This window comes from Crinia signifera, chromosome 5, assembly GCF_055691185.1.
Source record: "Crinia signifera chromosome 5, ASM5569118v1, whole genome shotgun sequence".
NCBI lineage: Eukaryota > Metazoa > Chordata > Amphibia > Anura > Myobatrachidae > Crinia > Crinia signifera.
The window spans coordinates 168,370,516-168,390,285 of record NC_139221.1 but is presented as its reverse complement, the minus strand read 5'-3'; the positions used below and the strand labels follow the sequence as shown (position 1 = coordinate 168,390,285).

At 44.4% G+C, this 19,770-nt stretch overlaps 1 protein-coding gene across 2 annotated transcripts in view; it reads left to right on the top strand.

Moving 5' to 3' along the window:
* The window catches only part of LOC146080710 (band 4.1-like protein 4B), a 189,813-nt gene extending 180,713 nt beyond the window's left edge, over positions 1-9,100 (top strand). For both annotated transcript variants that reach the window (XM_083188268.1, XM_083188267.1), the window contains 2 exons: positions 7,120-7,277; positions 8,611-9,100. In XM_083188268.1, the coding sequence (XP_083044394.1) occupies positions 7,120-7,277; positions 8,611-8,680 (228 nt within the window). In that variant the 3' untranslated portion in view covers positions 8,681-9,100. The remainder of the gene's footprint in view (positions 1-7,119; positions 7,278-8,610) is intronic.
* The last annotated feature ends 10,670 nt before the right edge of the window (positions 9,101-19,770 follow it).

Genomic DNA, 19,770 nt, shown 5'->3' with positions numbered 1-19,770 from the left:
AAATCATAGAATAAGTATGGAATTTGTCTGAGGAGTATAGTATAATATCATCAATTGCCCTATACCATTCAAGTATCTTAAACCAATATGAAAGGAAGGGGGAGAGGTAGATCTCAAATGAACTGGTATGACTGCTTTGGCTGCACTGTTAAGGTATTTTAAAAACAGATTTTTTTATATTTCAGTAGAGAAACTGGATGCAAGTTCAGTAGCCAAAATTCTGGACTGTTTGAAGCTTGTGGGGCCTACTATTTCCCTTGTGGTCGAGATCACACTATTACAGAAGGGCTGAAGTATCGGGCATGTCCACCAATTATGTAATGGAGAACCAATATCCGGATCGCATCTCCAGCAAGTTGCTGAGGCACTTGCGAACATTTTTGAGAGAATTGAGGGGCAACGGTACCAACGAGAAATTACCCCCCCCCCCCCAGGCTTTTAACTAGTATTAGTATCACTTATATATAGACTGCATCAGAATTTTTTTTAAAACATGACATACACCATCATGTTTATACAGATGGAGCCCCTCTCATTTACTGCCAGCGCTTGCCAGAATGTCCCCGCTGGCGGAGAGAGACTTCATTTCCATCTTCTGCTCTTCCATTGTTAGTAGGTTTCCCCCATTTTATTCTTGGTCCTCTTCTCTATCTCTACACGTCCTCTCTGGGCTGGGTGAGCTCATTTGCTCACTCAACTTCCACTATTACATCTATGCTGATAATACTGAAATCTACCGCTCCCATCCTGACCTCTCTCTCTCTATCCTCACTCATATCTCCAACTGTCTCTCTGCTATCTACTCCTGGATGACCCAGCGCTTTTTTAGACTTAAAATATCAAAGTCTAAGCTGACCTCTTCCCACCCTCCTGCATAAAACCTGACCATCTCTCATCCTAACCTACTGTTTATGCTCACTTCTTCCCCTTCTGTGTCACCCCTGTCTGTCTAACCCTCCCCTTTAGAATGTAAGCTCTCACAAGCAGGGCCCTCTCTCCTCATGTGCCTTTATTAGAATGCATAAACCTTTGCCACCCTGATAATTGCTCCAGTGTTCTGTCCCCTGATGCAACTACCCATATTAACCATGTACTTGTCCTAACTTTCTTGTGCTTGTGTTTTTGCGCATAATTATTCTCTGTAAATCGCTGTGGAATATGTGTGCGCTATATAAGAACCTGTTAATAATAATAATAATAATATTTGACTGGGATGCGCAAGTGGCTGGGTGGCCGGACCCTGCGTGTCTCCGCTTCAGGGAGACGGACAGGGTTAGGAGGGGTGCAGGGGGTGGCGGCGAATGATGGGGACCAGCGGTGAGGCGGCGGGGAGCGACAGAGACCAGCGCAACCCCTTCCGATGTCTGGCGGGGGCTGGCGATTCTATCGCCAGCCCCCGCAAGCATGAGCTGCATTCCATCTGTAAGTGTGATTATGGTTGATATATATCTTTCTGTGTTCCTTATGTAAATTAACTTTTGAAGTTATTATTGTAATTATAATATTCTTGGGAATGGAGCAAGCTTGAAATATCTGTCTGATTGCTAGAGACGGGTCACCCACCAAACAAAGCAACAAATGTTGCACACAGACCCTATAAGCTTAAGCCTGACAGACAAGGCGCCAGATGCGTCATAGGGATGACCATCGACCATCGATTATGCAAAATCATCGATGGTTTATGGCCAATGTTGAATACTTTTGCCATCGATCGGGAAGAACCAGATGGTTTCCCTACATCGATGGGACAGCAAAATTTATATTTTATTTTTATTTTTCAAAGTGCCGGGCCACAGAGCATAGCTCCGCCCCTGACACCCGCGAAGCCCTGCTCACGTGTTTTGATTGGCCCATAGGCCAATCAGTAAAACATAATGTATGACCAGCTTTACATTATCGATGGCCAGTTGCACATTTGCCATCGATGGCAAAGGCAGCGATGGCCATCTTGCTTCAAAAAGTGATAAAATGGAGAGTAATACCCCTTTTACACCAAAATCCTTGGTCGGACCCTGGTCTTTGAACACAGGAGTTTCCAGGGTTGGACCCAGCTTCATACCCCATTTACACAGCACTGTGACCCAGGTCAGACCCAGGTCTGCGCCATTTACACTGAACCTGGGTCAGCACTGCTTTTCCCTATGGATGACATTAAAAATGTCCATTTTAGGACTGATAAACTGCCAGCTAACCTTCCCTCAATGATTTAAAATAAAAATTAAAAGACATGACAAGTTAGCATTGAAAAATGTTGGTTTGTTTATTTTGTAAAATATTTTTTCAAAAAGTTTTATTCAGTGCTCAAGCACACATAGCGGTATAAAAGTTCAGCATCATCCATGTGCTCTCCCCAGCCCCTTCCACTGCAGCAGCAGACCGAATCTCCCATGTGCTCCGCCCCCCCCCCCAAAATAATAATAATAATAATATAAATGATACTGCATCAAATTATGATTTCTGTGTGCACTGCCCGTATCCTTCCTGGCTGCTGTCTTTTGCCACTGCAGCGCACTGTGGAAAGGCGTCCAGCACTTCTGGTATCCTTTCAGCATTACCTGGATGTCCCAACCTGGGTTGGGACCATTTACACAGCCCCTTTTACACCAATGCTGACCTGGGTCTGACCTGGGTCCAACCTGGGTTATTCCTTGGTGTAAAAGGGGTATAATAAACAACCAAACAATCAGCTCCTGCCTGATATTTTTTCAAACACAGTCTGTGACATGGCAGGTAGAGCTGATTGGCTGGTTGTTATCACCCTCCTTTTTATCACTTTTTGAAGCTTATTGCATCTGTCCCAAGGACCTCGAGTGCCATTCCCTATACCAGTAATTATGTTACTGATATGTCCGCGCAACAGTGACAAATGTAAAATTTCTAAAGGAGGGTTCCAAATACCACAATCTCCCACTCAATGGAGACACAATCACAATCAAAACAATGGAGCAAGATCTGGTGTCTTGGGAAGACCCTGGACATTAATGTAAACATTACTCTTTTTATACACTGAATAATTTATGTAATAGAGTATTAATATTTGCATACAAAGTCAAAGGTGCAGGTGCACAAATCAAACTCCCAATTTAAAATTTTGCAATAAAATTTTGCATTTTTAGCGAGGTTCTTCACTTATTTATGGCCATAAGTAACGGCTTGCCCACCGCGTCCAGGTGACCTCATTAGTCGGGCAAGTCCCTAACAATGCCCGACTTATGAGGTCACCTGGACGCGGTGGGCAAGCCGTTACTTATGGCCATAAATAAGCGAAGAACCTCGCTAAAAATGCAAAATTTTATTGCAAAATTTTAAATTGGGAGTTTGATTTGTGCACCTGCACCTTTGACTTTGTATGCAGTTCTACTGAAAGGTCTCCGCAGGGTCGCACCTCTCAATTGGTGTGCACCCCAGGACCCCACCCCTGAGTATTAATATTTACCAACAGGGCCGGCGCTACCCACTCAGCAGCTCCTGCAAAGCAGGGAGGCGCCATGCTGAAAAGGCGCGGTCTCCCTCCCTGCTCTGCTAAAGCTGCCTCAGCCCTCACTGTCACTGCCTCCTGCACGCCGCCCGCAGCGCCTGTCTGACAGCTGGCGGGCGGCAGTATAAAGAGCTGCTCCCTGCACAGTGAGTGCACACAGCCTGCACGCCGCCCTCAGTGCCTGTCTGACAGCGGGAACGGCAGTATGGAGAGGCTGAGCAGCTCCCTGCACCGCGCACACACTGTCCTCCTCCTGCGACGTGCCCCCTCTTCCTCACGGACACTTGCGCTGAGGCATGTAGCGCTGTCTGTGAATTCCTGGATGACATGTCATGTCCGGATCCACCCCCTACCCATTGCTCCCTGCACCTGTCAGCTGTCAATCATATGACGAACAGGCAGCAGCGCCGCATCCCCTTCTTTCCCTCTTCTCAGTGTGCTGTGCCAGTGCCACTGCCAGTCCTTCACACTCCGCCCCATCTATCTCCTCCCCTCTTCTTCCATCTCCTCCTTCTCTCCTCTCCTTTCCCCCTCAGTCACGAGAGGGGTGTAATGGCATCCTCAGCGTCCTGCCTACGCAGATAGAACAGGGTTGCTGACTTTTAAAAGCTTCTCTCCGGGAGAAGCCCGGAGAGGAGACTTTCAGCAGGAGCTTGAGGGCGGGGCTTAAATGTGACATCATTAAGCCCCACCCCCACGAAGGAAAGTTACTAAATTTGCCTATCTTCGTGAAGGGGGCGGAGATAAATGACACGATTATGATGCTTTTGCTCCGCACCCTCCCCGAAGATCTGCAGACATAAGGTAATTTAAACGCTGCGGTCAGGGGGGAGAGCCGCAATCAGGGGGGGGGGGAGCGGGGGTCCCCCAGAATCCGGGAGGGTTGGCCACCTTTCCGGGGGGCTGGGAGGGTGACCCGATTTTCGGGACCCTCCCGGCCATTCCGGGAGGGTAGGCAACCCTGAGATAGAAGAGGAGGGACTGCACAAGAGTTAAACAGCAAAAGAACAGTGAGTCTTTTATTATACATGTTTATAACACATTTTTTAATAATTGTAGAGGTACTTGTGGACAATCACGGCTCCCACCATGTGCATCGTATGGTAAAATATTGCATCGCATTCGATTTTTAACAGAAATGCATCCAAATGCATTGAAATTTGTATCAAACATGTTCAATGGCCCCCAAATGTCATTTTTCAGGCTGTACCACCCCCACTATCAACGCGATCTCGAAGCGTGGCGAGCGCAGCGAGCCCGTGAGGGGCGGCGGTACGCGTCCTACAACCTTTTCATACCCCCACTATCCACGTCGGCGTGGAGTTGAGAATAGAAAGTGTGGCGAGCGCAGCGAGCCACCATGCCCGAAGCCACAGGTATACGCGTCCCCTAGCGGGCTTCACAGGTGTCCGCGTCCCCTCGCCACGCTTCGGGCTCGGTGGCTCGCTGCACTCGCCACACTTCTCTATTCTCAACTCCACGCCGACGTGGATAGTGGGGGTATGAAAAGGTCGTAGGACGCGTACCGCCACCCCTCGCGGGCTCGCTATGCTCGCCACGCTTCGGGTTCGCGTTGATAGTGGGGGTGGTACAGCCTGAAAAATGACATTTGGGGGCCATTGAACATGTTTGATACAAATTTCAATGCATTTGGATGCATTTCTGTTAAAAATCGCATGCGATCGCATGCAATCAAATCGCATGCAATTAAATCGCAGGCGATGCGATTGCATGTAATTTTTTTAAAAATCGTATCCAATCGCATGCCATCGCATGCCACTACATATGGCATGCGATGGCATGCGATGGGAGCCGTGATAATCCACAAGTACCATTGTAGATTTTTTTTCATATTAATTTAGACACTTGGGCTGGGTTATGTGCCTAAAGATGGCCTAAAGATGGCCATACACGCTGCAATAGCAGCGTGCAATGCGATGTGCGCTCCTGTGGGCATCGCATCGCACAGTACAAAAAGTATGTGCAGCAAATACTTTTTGTACTGCTTTTGGATCGCATCGCGCATCTAGCCCATAACGTATGCGATTCTCGCAGCAGGTATGGGCACCTTTAGTGCCTGCAACATTTTGCGGACACAGCACTGAGATGGTGTATGCATACATGTACATGCACCCGAGATCCTCCATAGGATCGCATATTACATACGCTCCCACAATCGGGCTGCAGCTTGTTGCAATGGCAGGGGCGCAAAATTTATGGTTTGCAGGAGGGCGCCGGACACCCTAGCACCGGCCCGATATAGATGGTCTATAACAGCGATTCTCAAACTGAGGATCCTGTCCTCAAAGTGGGTCCCGACCATCTCAGCATGCTGAGGATGACTTCTCTGATCTCTCAGTCAATGATCCAAGAAGTCTGAAATACATGTAGAATTGTCTTTTACTTCAGACTACTTGTATCGCTTAGTGCCCCCGCAATGCTGCCATGGATTTGTGGTCTACTGACCACACAATCACATACTGTATGTGGTGACCATTCTGCGGTATCTTGCTGGGGTCCTGTATTAATTGTTATTGTCTGAGGGTGTTCCAGAGACAAATAGCTTTTTTGACACGTAAGAAGGTTTACGATTTGCATATTAGTAAAATTATTTGTATATAAAGGTTTTGATTTCAGCAAAAAAACCTGTACTTGCTTCAAACAACATTTTATTTGTAGTAGGGTGGCCAATCCCGGGATCGGCGGGATTTGGCCCCAAAATGTCCGGGATTTCAATCTCGGGATTGGAGAATCCCGGGATTTCGGGATTAGACTGCGCATGCACAGTCTAATGCCGGGCAGCGTCTGAGCACCCTCTCAGACGCTGCCCAGCTGTTCCCGACCCGGCGTGCGGCCTGCGCAGGGGGTTAGGTCATAGGTCACGCTGCGCAGGCCGCAGCGCCGCACCTCCAGCGCCGGAACCCTCTCACCGCCTGACCTTTCCCGGCAGTATGCAGTTTCTCAAGTGCCTCTGGCCACCGCCATCATACCCGCTGCCTCAGCACCGCTGCCGCCCCCGTCATATCTGCTGATGCCCCCTCCCCTAATGTAAGTAAATGTGGGGTTTAGGGGCAGTTTTCTTTTAGGGGTGCCAATCCCGGGATCCCGGGGATTGAGCATTTTTCAATCCCGATTCCCGGGATTGAAAAAATGCCCCGGGATTGGCATCCCTAATTTGTATCTTAATGCTTCAGTTAGTCCTGCTACCATATGCGGTAAACTCCGTGGGTGCACTTTTTCCAAACAGCAGCAGGGACTGCGTGGTAAAATCTGCATTAAATTCACCCCCTCTGGGGCTTACTGCTCAAGGTAACCCAAAGATTAGAGGTAAATAACCCAATTTATATGGGTTATTGTGTGAGAGCCATGAGTTTACTGTGCTAAGAATTCCCTAATTAAATTGATTTGGACGTCAAACTAGAAGCCTTAGCTACTCAGTAAACACCTCGACTGGATTAGTCTGCTAGAGAATGTGTATATTTATCATATAAGGAGGTAATCAATATGGTCACAAGAGTTCTGAAAAAGAGGTGGGAATCATAAAATAACCTTCTTTATGCTGCCAGTATTTAATAAGCCAGCCCTTGGCTCTGGTATGTTTTCTGAGCAAAACCTATGTATAGTTTTCTTTCTTCTTCCAGATAGATTTATTGGAGACTCCACTGCAACAATACTCCTCCGCACTACCGTCGCCTAAGAGGTTGTCACCAGCCATTCACATGGTTCCTGGCAAGCAACTACTGAATCAAGCACAAGCAATGCAGACCACTCACTCGTCCCACCTCTCACTGGTAGACAGGTATAGACTAACATCTGGGTTATAGTACATCCTGTGCACTGTTAGTGCTAAAGCATGAACATCAGGAAGATACATTTTTGGTTTTATACAGTATTTATATTATTTGATTTTTTTTAGCGCGTGACCCTGACACTTCTGCAGTGTCCATTGGACACGTAACAGAATGGTGAAGCAACCTTGTTTATTTAATTGTAGTTTTTTTGAGTAAAAAGGAATGTATAATTATCAATAATATATTGTAATATATTCTTAATGGCCAGATAGCTCAGCAGTTGCAGTCGATGATGTCGCCCTTCATGACCACCTATATTTCTCCCATGATAGTGAAATTTTTTCCATTTTTTCATAAACTGCATGCAGTTTATGTAGGAAAGTAGTGTGCTACTGCACTTTCTCCTTAGTGTTGACCCGTAGCAGGATAATGTCACTGCACATGCATGACCCAGTGCCATTGACTCTATCACAGTGTCACAGTGCTCCATAGCTGTGCAGAACTTAGCTCCAAAAGAATTTGACTACTCAGTGCCACTTTACCACTGATATCCGCTGATATCAACTCCACTGTACTGTTGCTGCTGTTTAATAACCTGCAAGCATAGGTTTTTCTATAATTGGTACAATGTGTGCAGTGCACACAGGCCCCTATACCTAAACACTGCTTCCATAGTTTAATACTCACCTCTCCATAGTCATGTAACAGGATACAGTCAAGATCCCAGTCTTCAGTATGCAAACGCCAGAATTCTGACTGCATTCAGAAGAGAGGTGCCAAAACTCTGAAAGAATCAGGATGACAGCAGACATCCCTATCTTTAGTACTGTATGCTGGGGCAGGTTAGGGTCAGAGTGTAGAGAGGGGGGGGGGTTAGGTTGAGGCACTAGTGGGGAGGGGGGGATTTAGAGTTAGGCTTCAAGGAGGGAAGGATAGGGTTAGGCTACAGGGAGGGGAAGGTTAGGGATATTCACCAAGAAAAGGGTTTAGGGTTAGGCTGTGCGGCCAGAGGATAAGCTGGGGTATGGTTAAGGCGCTAGCAAGGAAGGTTAGGGTCAGGCTGAGAGGAGAGGGGGATAGGGTTAGGCTTCTGCAATGGCAGTTTTCCTTAAGAAATATGATATTGACATTTCATACACTTTAAACTAAAATCATACAGAAATTGGGAAATACAGGCAAACCTATCCCTAAATTAACCCTTTCAGATTAAGAAAGATTGCTGTCAGCCAAATGTTGGTTAAAAAATATCTATAAATCTTGGTCAAAAATGTTATGCTGTGTATGAGATATTTAATCGTGTTCTGCATTCATATTTACACATTGTCCACGTTTCTTTTTCAGTTCAGAGGCACTCAGACGAGAACTTGAAAGAGAAAAGCTGATGAAAAGACTTCTGATGACAGAGCTCTGAGTGTTTCGTGTTCATCAGACTACTGGACTAGGCCTATTCAGTGCCTTCTGTCATCTTACATTCTACTGCGTTCTTATGGCAGGCGGAAATGTCCAACTGCATTTCAAATAATGGGCCAAAACTAGTGACAGTTAAACAAAAAATGCATGTATAAAGGAAAAAAGATACTGTTTTATCTTGTATAATGTTTATTTTTTGTAAATAATTTAAGAGATTGACATTATACAGAATATTTTAATAGGTAAAAATACTTTTATTATCCTACACAGCTTAATATTTTTGAATAAGGATATTCTGTAAAGTTTGTTTTGAAATGCAGGGTGAATCATTCAGCGATGAAGACCTATTTAATTGTGTTTCATAAAGAAATTATATATACTGTAGATATACATATATATATATATATATATATATATATATATATATATATATATATATATATATATATATACCATAGCACGAAGCAAAGGCGTCACTCTGAGAATTTTCACAATCAGTGTAAGGCTTTATTCACCAACAGGCAATCCGACAATTGTTTCGAGCACTTAAGCTCGTTCTCAGGGATAACCAAATCACAGTGCACATATTTATACCCACTGTTCTCACTTCTCACCTGTGCTCCGCTCTCGGGGCAGTCGTCACTGCCCCGAGAGCGGAGCACAGGTGAGAACAGTTCTTTTAAATTTGAGGTGAAGGAGGAGTTTATGTGGGTATAAATACGTGCACTGTGATTATATTTGGTTATCCCTGAGGACGAGCTTAAGTGCTTAAAAACAATTGTCGGATTGCCTGTTGGTGAATAAAGCCTTACACTGATTGTGAAAATTCTCAGAGTGATGCCTTTGCTTCGTGCTATGGTGGATGATTGGGTGACAATACCCTAGGAAGACACCAGAGTCAGTATTCTAATTGTTGCAAGGGAGTGCCGGTTTTGCTTCTTCTATATATATATATATATATATATATATATATATATATATATATATATATATATATATATATATATATATATATATATATGACATCCTGATGCTCTCTTGTTAATTCTGTCTCACAGAGAGTGTATGTAATGTTACAGTGAACAAAGGAAATTGGTCTTCGGTTTCTAAGGCAAACAATACATACTGTGTTATTTCAGCCAACATCAGGCATCTGGGCAAATTACAGTGGTGCAGTGATGCTTCATAATAATCCATTCATTATAATTTAGATCATTGTTGGCCACATTATGGGTGATGTGTGTGCGTGTGTGCGTGCGTGTGTTCAACTTCTGACTAAGCTCAATATACTGTAATGCAAAGTTTTGTCCTGAGAATTTAGTGATCAGTACTCTTTTGGTCAAATTAAACCACTGTTCTTGATATTCCGGCTGAACGGCATAAACAGCCTGTGTGTAACCAACTTTATACAATGGGGAATAGGGTATATTCAAAGGGTATTCAATTGACCCCCTGCACGCGCTGTTTCCTCCTCGCTTGGTTATTGCAGCGACAGGGAAACGGCGTGTCGCGACCCTGCATTAGCTGCGAGGCTCGCTGTTTGGGGTAATCCTCGCTGTCCTCTCACAGTGAGGATTTTTCTGGGATTTATAATAGGGTGAGGGGCCAGTGCGGGTGTTAAACGGTGAGGGTTGCTTGTTTTCAGAGATGCCCGCCTTTTAATTCCCTCGTCGGCCGCACTGAATCCTAATTTACAATCTTTCCAGATTTTAAATAGCATTAGTAGTAGTATGTTTATTTATAAGGCGTCACAAAGTGTCTGCAGCACCGTACATAGCAAACAAAAAACTAATTACAAGGTAACGTACAGGGTATGTTGATAAAATACAGCATAAATAGGGGTATAGCTGGTAGATCTAAAATCAGCATCAGTTCTGAAGTACAGTAGGTGTCGAAATTGTCGAGGAGACTGAAGATGAAGTAGATGAAGGGAAGAACCGGGCAGGAGCACTGGTGAGGTAAAGAGGTAGGGTGAGTACGTGTGGAAGGAGGGCCCTACTTATAAGAGTTAACAGACTAAAAGGAGGTGGGTAAACAAATGAAAAACAATATGATAAGTAGGAATGGATGGAGGGGTAGGGTAGGCAGGTTACGAGGAGGAGGGATAGGCTAAACGGAAGAAGTGTGTTTTGAGGAAGCGCTTGAAGGAGGTAAGGGAATCAGAAAGCCTGATGGGTGGCGGGAGGTTTTTCCATATTCTCTTTTCTATCTATACAAGTTCCTCCTACAGTATATTAGACTATAGTGTCAACCTTGAACAAACATGGATGGCATGCATAAATTGATGCATATAGAATCATTGGAATAACAAAATCTGCACTTGGACATTGGTGCAATAAAAAATTAGAAGTGTTTTATTCATACACTCATCTTTATACCACATACTGTAGTATTTGCATGTCATGGAGCTCTCTGGCGATAACATATATATATGTATATATAAAGTACCATCTCACTCCCCGTCTGACAGTCGGAGCAGACGCCGCCGGGATACCCGAGTAACTGACTCACGTCAGTGGTCATGCGCGCAGACGCCGTCGGAAGTCTGCTATATCCAATTTTGTGGAAGGCACCTCTCCTTTATTTGTTTGGATGTAACAAGTGCCGGTTCCAACTCCCTTGTATATATATATATATATATATATATCTATATAGATATATATATATATATATATATATATATAGAAATTTGTATTAGAGAGTCAGCAACATCAAAGTAGAAAACATTTTATTATAGGCATATAAGTGCAAAAAATCGGACAAAAAAGCCATTAAAAAGCAGAGGAGACACTACTTATCAAGCAGGGAAACTGGTCACCGGTAACATGCATGGTCTCACTCCGCCAATCAGTCATAGCACCCGACAGGCTGTTTCGGTGCTCACACAGCACCTTAATCATGGGCAACAAACTGAAGCAACCATACACATATATATACCCCCACAGGCTAGTTAGCCTGATTACACTCACCTGCCACGCCGGGAGTCTGTAACCAGCACGACTGCTTGACCCGGAAGTGCGTCACGGTCGTCCAGACAACGCTGGACGCCGGATCGCGCAAACCAGGAACACAGACAAAGACAAACCCGGAAGTGCGTCACGGCGTCATGGCAACGCCGGACGCTACGAGACCCAACAACACTGTAAAACCTAAGCGTGCAGCGCTGGTCACATGACCAGAAAACGTCAGCAGCTAGCGCAGGTCAGCTGACCAAAGCGCTATACTCTAAGTAACCATAGGAACAAACTCCAAAGGCGCATACTAGCGCAATAATAAAAAAATAGAAAGATATTTCGGCAGTCGGCAGTCTTTTTGTCACCACGAGTGCCACGCTACATTATTTGGTGTGCCATACTATTGCGAAAAAAAAAATATATATATATATATATATGCGGGTGGGTCGGTCGGCACTCCTGCTGGGTAGTCAATGTACCGTGGTGCCTTCCAGGAACAATGGATATTTTCAAAACAAAACAGGCGGCACTCGTGGATTTGATAATGAACAAGTGTATTAAAAATACATCGTGGTGTCACATCAAATAGCCCGACGTTTCGAGGCTGTGCGCCCCTTCTTCAAGGTGTGAACAAGTGTAAATGGTGTGCTCTTACCTTAAATAGTGAATGGCTGCTGCTTGTCACTGCGGCTCCCGGGATCCTCCGTGCGCTCGTGTGCCGTGGGGCACTTCCGGCTAGACTGCCTCCCAGTGCTTCCGGGTTCACGGGTTAGGAGGATCGTCAGAGACGGCAGCGTCCGTTGTCATGGATCCCGCCTGGTAACCATGGCAACCTCCTGGACGCCGGTGTCCGCTGTCCGGAGTCACCGTGCTTCTGCAACACACAAATACTAAAATCAGCAAAATGTGATGTGAAAATTGTGAAATAAAAATATGTGTGTAAGTGTCCACTGTACTTTGCATTCTTATGGTGGACGTTTGGTGTTAAGTGTCTGTTGAGCTAATAAGCCGAACAGGTACATGGATCGTGTAGCGTGAATTGGAAATAACAATAAAAGAGAAAACATTAAAAATACACAGAATCGCGGCTATGGATATACGTTTAGAAACTAAACAAAAGTAAAATTGAATGCATGCCGTATATAGGGGGTTTGTCTTTAAAATGCTTGGCTACAGGTTGGTCTATGTTTTTTCCTGATAATGCTTGCTTGATCGATGTGCGATGCATCGCCATGCGTTCCTTCATGGTTCGAGTTGTTTTGCCCACATAGTATTGATTGCAAGGGCATACAATGATATAAACTATGTGTGTACTGGAACAAGTGAGTACATGGTTGATTCTTACATCTGTGGGTTTGTGGGGATGTCTGAAGTGTGGTCCCACCATCATGAACTTGCAGGTTTCAGATCCTAAACATTTGTAGCAGCCTGGAACTTTTGTTAAGAAGTGACTGTTGCTGGCTGAATTCTTGAACCCTGTAATGTCTGCATGGACAATAATGTCTTTGATGTTGCGGGCTCGCATGAAACAAGACATGGGCCTCTGGTGTTTGAGCATTGGTCCCTGTCCGTTTTAACAATCGGCCACAAGGCTCTGACTGAACGCTGTATGACGGGACTTGATGTGTTGTAGGTGTTTCTCCAGGGGATTACTTGTTTGGTGTCTCTAACCTTGGGTGTCAATAAGGTTTCCCTTGAGATGTTTTTCACTTCTTCCTTTATCTTGGATAGGGATTTTTGATCATATCCTCTCTCCATGAATTTTTTAGTTATGTTGTCCAGTGCTCCTTCAATTTCAGGTGGCTCGCTTGTGATTCTTGCTGTTCTGATGAATTGTGATTTTGGAAGGCCTTTCAGCAATGCTTTAGGGTGATGGCTATTGGCCCTGAGCAAGTTGTTTCGATCGGTCGGTTTAGTGTACACTGTCGTTTGTATCTTCCCTTCTGTGAGTCTCAAAGAGACATCCAGGTAGTGGATAGTCTCATAACTCCATTGGGAGGTGTATTTGATGACCGGATCGTTTCTGTTGATATCCTCCATGAGTTTTGCCAACAGGGTCTCCCCCCCAGTCCAGATCATGAAAATATCGTTGATAAATCTGGTGTATATGAGTATCGACAAATTGATTATTGGATCTGAAAAGAAGCTGGACTCCTCTTCTTTGAACATGAATGTATTGGCGAAGGAGGGTGCCACGTTGCTGCCCATGGCACACCCCCTCCGCTGTACATAAAATTTTCAGTCATACAGGAAATAATTCCTGGTTAATGTCAATTCCAGGAGTTTTATGAACAGATCCAAATTCAACTCCTCTGATTTCTCTTTGATCAGAAAGTCTCGCAGAACCTTCAAACCGTCTTGATGTGGTATACTTGTGTAAAGGTTGCAGACATCGAGAGTACACAAGATACTGCCCTCCGGGATTGATGTGAGGTGACGTAATCTATTCAAAAAGTCGGTGGTGTCTTTCACAAAAGTGGGTTGTTTGGTAACCAAAGGCTGTAAAATAATGTCCAGAAGTTGTGAAATGGGTTGGTACAATGAATTGCGTGCCGAGACTATGGGGCGTCCTGGTGGATGGAGTGCGTCCTTATGGATTTTGGGAACTGTAAACAAAATTGGGGCCACTGGATAAGGTTGAATTAATGCTTTGTGTATTCTGTTAGAAATGTGACCTTCCTCTAATGCGAGGTTCAGGATTGAGTCCAGTTCTTGTTTATATGCCTTTGTTGGATCCCCTTGTAGAGGGGAATAAGTGTCTTTATCTTCCAACTGTCTTTGGACTTCCTCCATATAGTCGTCCAAATTTTGGACGACTAGACCGCCCCCTTTGTCACAAGCGAGCCACCTGAAATTGAAGGAGCACTGGACAACATAACTAAAAAATTCATGGAGAGAGGATATGATCAAAAATCCCTATCCAAGATAAAGGAAGAAGTGAAAAACATCTCAAGGGAAGCCTTATTGATACCCAAGGTTAGAGACACCAAACAAGTAATCCCCTGGAGAAACACCTACAACATATCAAGTCCCGTCATACAGCGTGCAGTCAGAGCCTTGTGGCCGATTGTTAAAACGGACAGGGACTTACCGATGTTCAAACACCAGAGGCCCATGTCTTGTTTAATGCGAGCCCGCAACATCAAAGACATTATTGTCCATGCAGACATTACAGGGTTCAAGAATTCAGCCAGCAACAGTCACTTCTTAACAAAAGTTCCAGGCTGCTACAAATGTTTAGGATGTGAAACCTGCAAGTTCATGATGGTGGGACCACACTTCAGACATCCCCACAAACCCACAGATGTAAGAATCAACCATGTACTCACTTGTTCCAGTACACACATAGTTTATATCATTGTATGCCCTTGCAATCAATACTATGTGGGCAAAACAACTCGAACCATGAAGGAACGCATGGCGATGCATCCCACATCGATCAAGCAAGCATTATCAGGAAAAAGCATAGACCAACCTGTAGCCAAGCATTTTAAAGACAAAGGACATACAATGTCTCAATTGAAGTACATAGCGATCGACCACACTCCTCCTTACATACGAGGAGTTGACCGAGGCAACAAATAGCTCCGATTGGAGGCCAAAAAAATCTATACCTTGAACACCATACACCCCAACGGACTGAACGAGAGGATGCCTTGGAATGTGTTCTAACACTAATAACCTACAACGACATTCAGCCCCCCCTTGCTTAACATCCCAACCTCCAAAAAAAGATCTCCCTTTCAGGAAGGAACCGCAGAAGAATCAGCCACAACAAGAATAACAGGACTTCTATCCCTGTAACCCCTTGAGCCATCTGGCCCGTTCTACCTAGCAGCACAGCAGCAGACTAATTTAACCCCCTATATACGGCATGCATTCAATTTAACTTTTGTTTAGTTTCTAAACGTATATCCATAGCCGCGATTCTGTGTATTTTTAATGTTTTCTCTTTTATTGTTATTTCCAATTCACGCTACACAATCCATGTACCTGTTCGGCTTATTAGCTCAACAGACACTTAACACCATACGTCCACCATAAGAATGCAAAGTACAGTGGACACTTACACACATATTTTTATTTCACAGTTTTCACTTCACATTTTGCTGATTTTAGTCTTTGTGTGTTGCAGAAGCACGGCGACTCCGGACAGCGGACACCGGCGTCCAGGAGGTTGCCATGGTTACCAGGCGGGATCCATGATAAAAAAACCTCTGGGTTTTGAAACGTTGGTTTAACACCGCCTGCTCGTGTGTTTTTCTTCATCTGAGTGCCGCCGCCCCCCCACCTCCGATATTGCACCGAGAGACCCCCGCTGGTTCTCTCGGACCTGGAAGGCACCGGATTTATTGAATATTTACTTATCAAGCTTGTTACTACGCTTGGGCTCATCGGAGTGCCAACCCCCTGCTTCTACATATATATATAAATATATAGTAGACGAATAGTCGGCACTCTCCTTTCGATTATTCAGCTGCCGGGGTGCCTTGTATCAATTGCATACAACAGGACGGTTCTTACCGGCACTCCTCGGACTTAATTTAGGTCATCAAAGAATTTTCAATCGGACACAACTGGCTTCGTGCAACGTTTCGGGACACTTTAATCACATCCCGTCATCAGGCAGTGTACATACAATTTCACACACAATAACTAACCTTTTTATCCTGAAGTGGCTCTCCGTTTTCCCGCGCTGGACCTCCGAGACTTCCGTGTCTGCCCACAGCCGTGACGCTTGTCTCATGCGTCGCTGGGTTGGTTGCCTAGGAGACGCGTCACCGCCCGTCATTCTCCTCGTCCCCCGGCTCCAATCTCCACCTCCAGCACTTACTTCCGCTCTATGCGATGCGTCGTCGGTTGCCTGGGTAACGCTTCTCGCGTATCCCGTCTACTGCACGTCACCCGGCTTCAACTCCGCCTCCAGCATATGCGTGCATACACGTTACTGCCCACTCAGGTTGCCAAGGAGATCCAGACGCTGGATTTTGGAGAGAAATACAAACCGTGCATTTAAATCTACAATATTGCTTTTCTGGTGCACTATTCAACATCATATATTAAAATGAGCCTTTCTGCTTGAATACACTCAGTTGAAAAGACCTCCGAGTGCCGCCTGTTTCTTCCTTCATTACCTACACGTAGAGAGGGCACCGGGGCAGCTGCTCAAGGGACCGGAGAGTGCCAGGCCGCAACCCCGCTAACTATATATATATATATATATATATATATATATACATATATATATTTATGATATGTACAGTAATCCCCCAACATCACCATAATATTTATTGCAATTGGTAGCAGCTGGCATGCTTGGCCAAATCTGTGGTTGGCTCACATATACTAAAATTGTAAAACATAATGAATATTAATGTAATATTTACATGAAAATAATATGTTGCATTTCACAAGACATACGGTATTTCAAAATGTTGCACTAATTATATAATTTAATTTTAACAGTAGGAGTTCCTGCCAGGCTAGTCGATTATCAGTGTAAACTGTAAAACTGGGACAGGGTGCTAATATTTAAATTTTTTCTTTTTTTTTTTCTATTAATAACACTGGTTCCCACTACACCGAGATACACTTTTTCTGACATTAAAACCATGATTTAATATATCCTATTTAAAGTAATACAAATTACTTTATCTACTAATGTATTTTGGATGAGTCTCTGATTTCAAAACGGTTGAACAAATCCACCTGTAGAATAATAGTCTACCACTAATGCATGTAGTGTTTTAATCATTTTGTCATACTTTCATGCCACCATTTAAACTTAAGCAGCCAACAAAACTGCAAGGAAAATGTGTTGAATTATATAATAAATGTTCCAGTGCCACGGCAGAGTGTCTACTGTAATACTAGGCAGTGGCATTACACTTGCACTACACTTTTGAAAACTAAAGCAAGCACACTACCTCCTGCACAAAACATGCAGCCATCGGAGAATAAAGCTAGGACCTACAAAACAAGCAAAAACAAGGAAAACAAGTATGAAACTATATGTTAGAAATGTGCACCGGGCACTTTTTCATGTTTCGTGGTTTGGTTTTGTATCTGAATCTCCCTTTGTGTTTTAGATCTGGATTAATTTTGCCATAGCAACCCTTTCAGGTTTTGGTTTTGTATCTGTATTTTTATTTTTTAATTAAAACATAAAACAGTAATATTAACCTCAATAACATTCATTTGCACTAATTTCCAATCTATTATGAACACCTCACAGCTCACAAGATTGTTTTTAGGCCAAAAGATTAGGTATCTGGATAACTTAGTTTAGTAACAGAAGTGGGAAGCACAAACCCATGGCACACCTCCTGGCACTGTTGTGGCAGACAGGATAGAAGCTTTAAAAACTTGGCCCCAAAGAGCACATAATGCAAAGAAAAGAGATGCAAGATGGAATTATGTTTGAGCCCTCAACCTACCCTTATGTTGTGTAAATAGGACCTACACACTTTAACACACCTCTAATTTCAGTGACAGGGTCTGCCACACGACTGTGGCTGAAATGATTGGTTTGTTTAGGCCAAAAAAATAAGCAATGAATCTATCTCTCCTTGCACAAACTGGTGTCACGTGCTCCGCCGTGTCTCCAGGAGCCGCCAGTCTGTTTTCCCCTGGAGGGATCTGCGGTAATCGGGTGGGAGACTCCCGGCCATGCTTGGGACATGGCAGCCGGGTGTAAGTCTGTGCTAACCTGCCAACGAAAGGGGGCTGTTATTGGTGAACATTTAGTTTTCAGGAGAATGCCTGAGTACTGTGCAGAGTGTAACAGCTGCTGCCCGTGACCTCACGGCCAGTACATGTACCAACTGGCTCTACAGAGGTAAGATGTCTTCCTCATCCTCCAATTCCTTACCCCCTTCAGTATGTACATCCTCACAAAGTATTAATTCATCCCCATTGGAATCCACCATCACAGGTCCCTCTGTACTTTCTGGAGGCAATTGCTGTTCTTCCTGGAGGAATTTATGATTAGTTTTGATGAACATCATTTCCATATTCTGTGGAAGCAACCTCCTAAGCCGATCTCTAACAAGGTTCCTGGTTGCACTAAAAACTATTTCACACTGGAGGGGACAACTTAGGTAATATAAAGCCAGTTTGTGCAAGGGCTTATATAATCCTCCACCATTTTTTCAATGGTGACAGTATCATATGCATTGACAGTAGACATGTCAGTAATTGTAGGCAGCTCCTTCAGTCCAAACTTACCCCTGACATCCCTGCATCACCGCCAGCGGCTCTGCTATTGAAAATGTAGTCTTTTGTTTGTTTGTTTGAGCTGACAATTTTCTCACCAGGAGGTCTTTGCACCTCTGCAGACTTACTGTATGTCCGCCGGAAAGAGAGAGAAACCATAGGCTTTAAACCTAGAATCAAGCACGGTTTTACCATGTAGTGTGCCCACTGCACTGGTGGTTGATACTGGGCACACGTCTACCACCAGCATAGTTGTTAAGGCCTCAGTAATCCGCTCAGCAACAGGGTGAATGCTGTCATACTTCATCTTCCTCGTAAAGGACTGTTGGACTTAGTAGAAGTGGTCTTCTGACTTCCTCTCTACGCTGACTGTCAACTCACGGTAGCAACCGCAGCAGCAGTGGCAGAAGTAGGCATAGCATTCCAGGATCATTCAGAGGAATAGGAGAGGAGTCAGTCTTACCAGTGATATGGCCTGCAGGACTACTTCCGATCCTGATCAAGGAGAAAATTGATGACGAGGGAGTTTGTGGTTTTATCCCAAAGCCAACAACTGTCTCCACTGATGCCTGATTCAAACAAACCACATCTCAGTGTCAGAAACTGGACTGGTGGTGCTCCTCCCAGCACTTGCAGAGGGCTTGCAAATGGTGGAAGGAGCCTCCTCTTCCTATACAGTGTTTGGATGGTCAGACCTAGGCAGACATAGGCATTACAACCGTGGACACACTTGGATTCTCCTTGGGGATTTGTGATATCTTTTCTTTAACCAGTTTAATTTAAAGTTTTTTGAGAGGGAGGAGGGCTTCCATCTTCATGAGAAGCTGAACCACCAGTCATGAACCTAGGCCAAGGCCTTAGCCTTTCCTTGCCACTTCCTGTCATAAATGGCATATTGCCAATTTTAAATTTCTCATCAGAT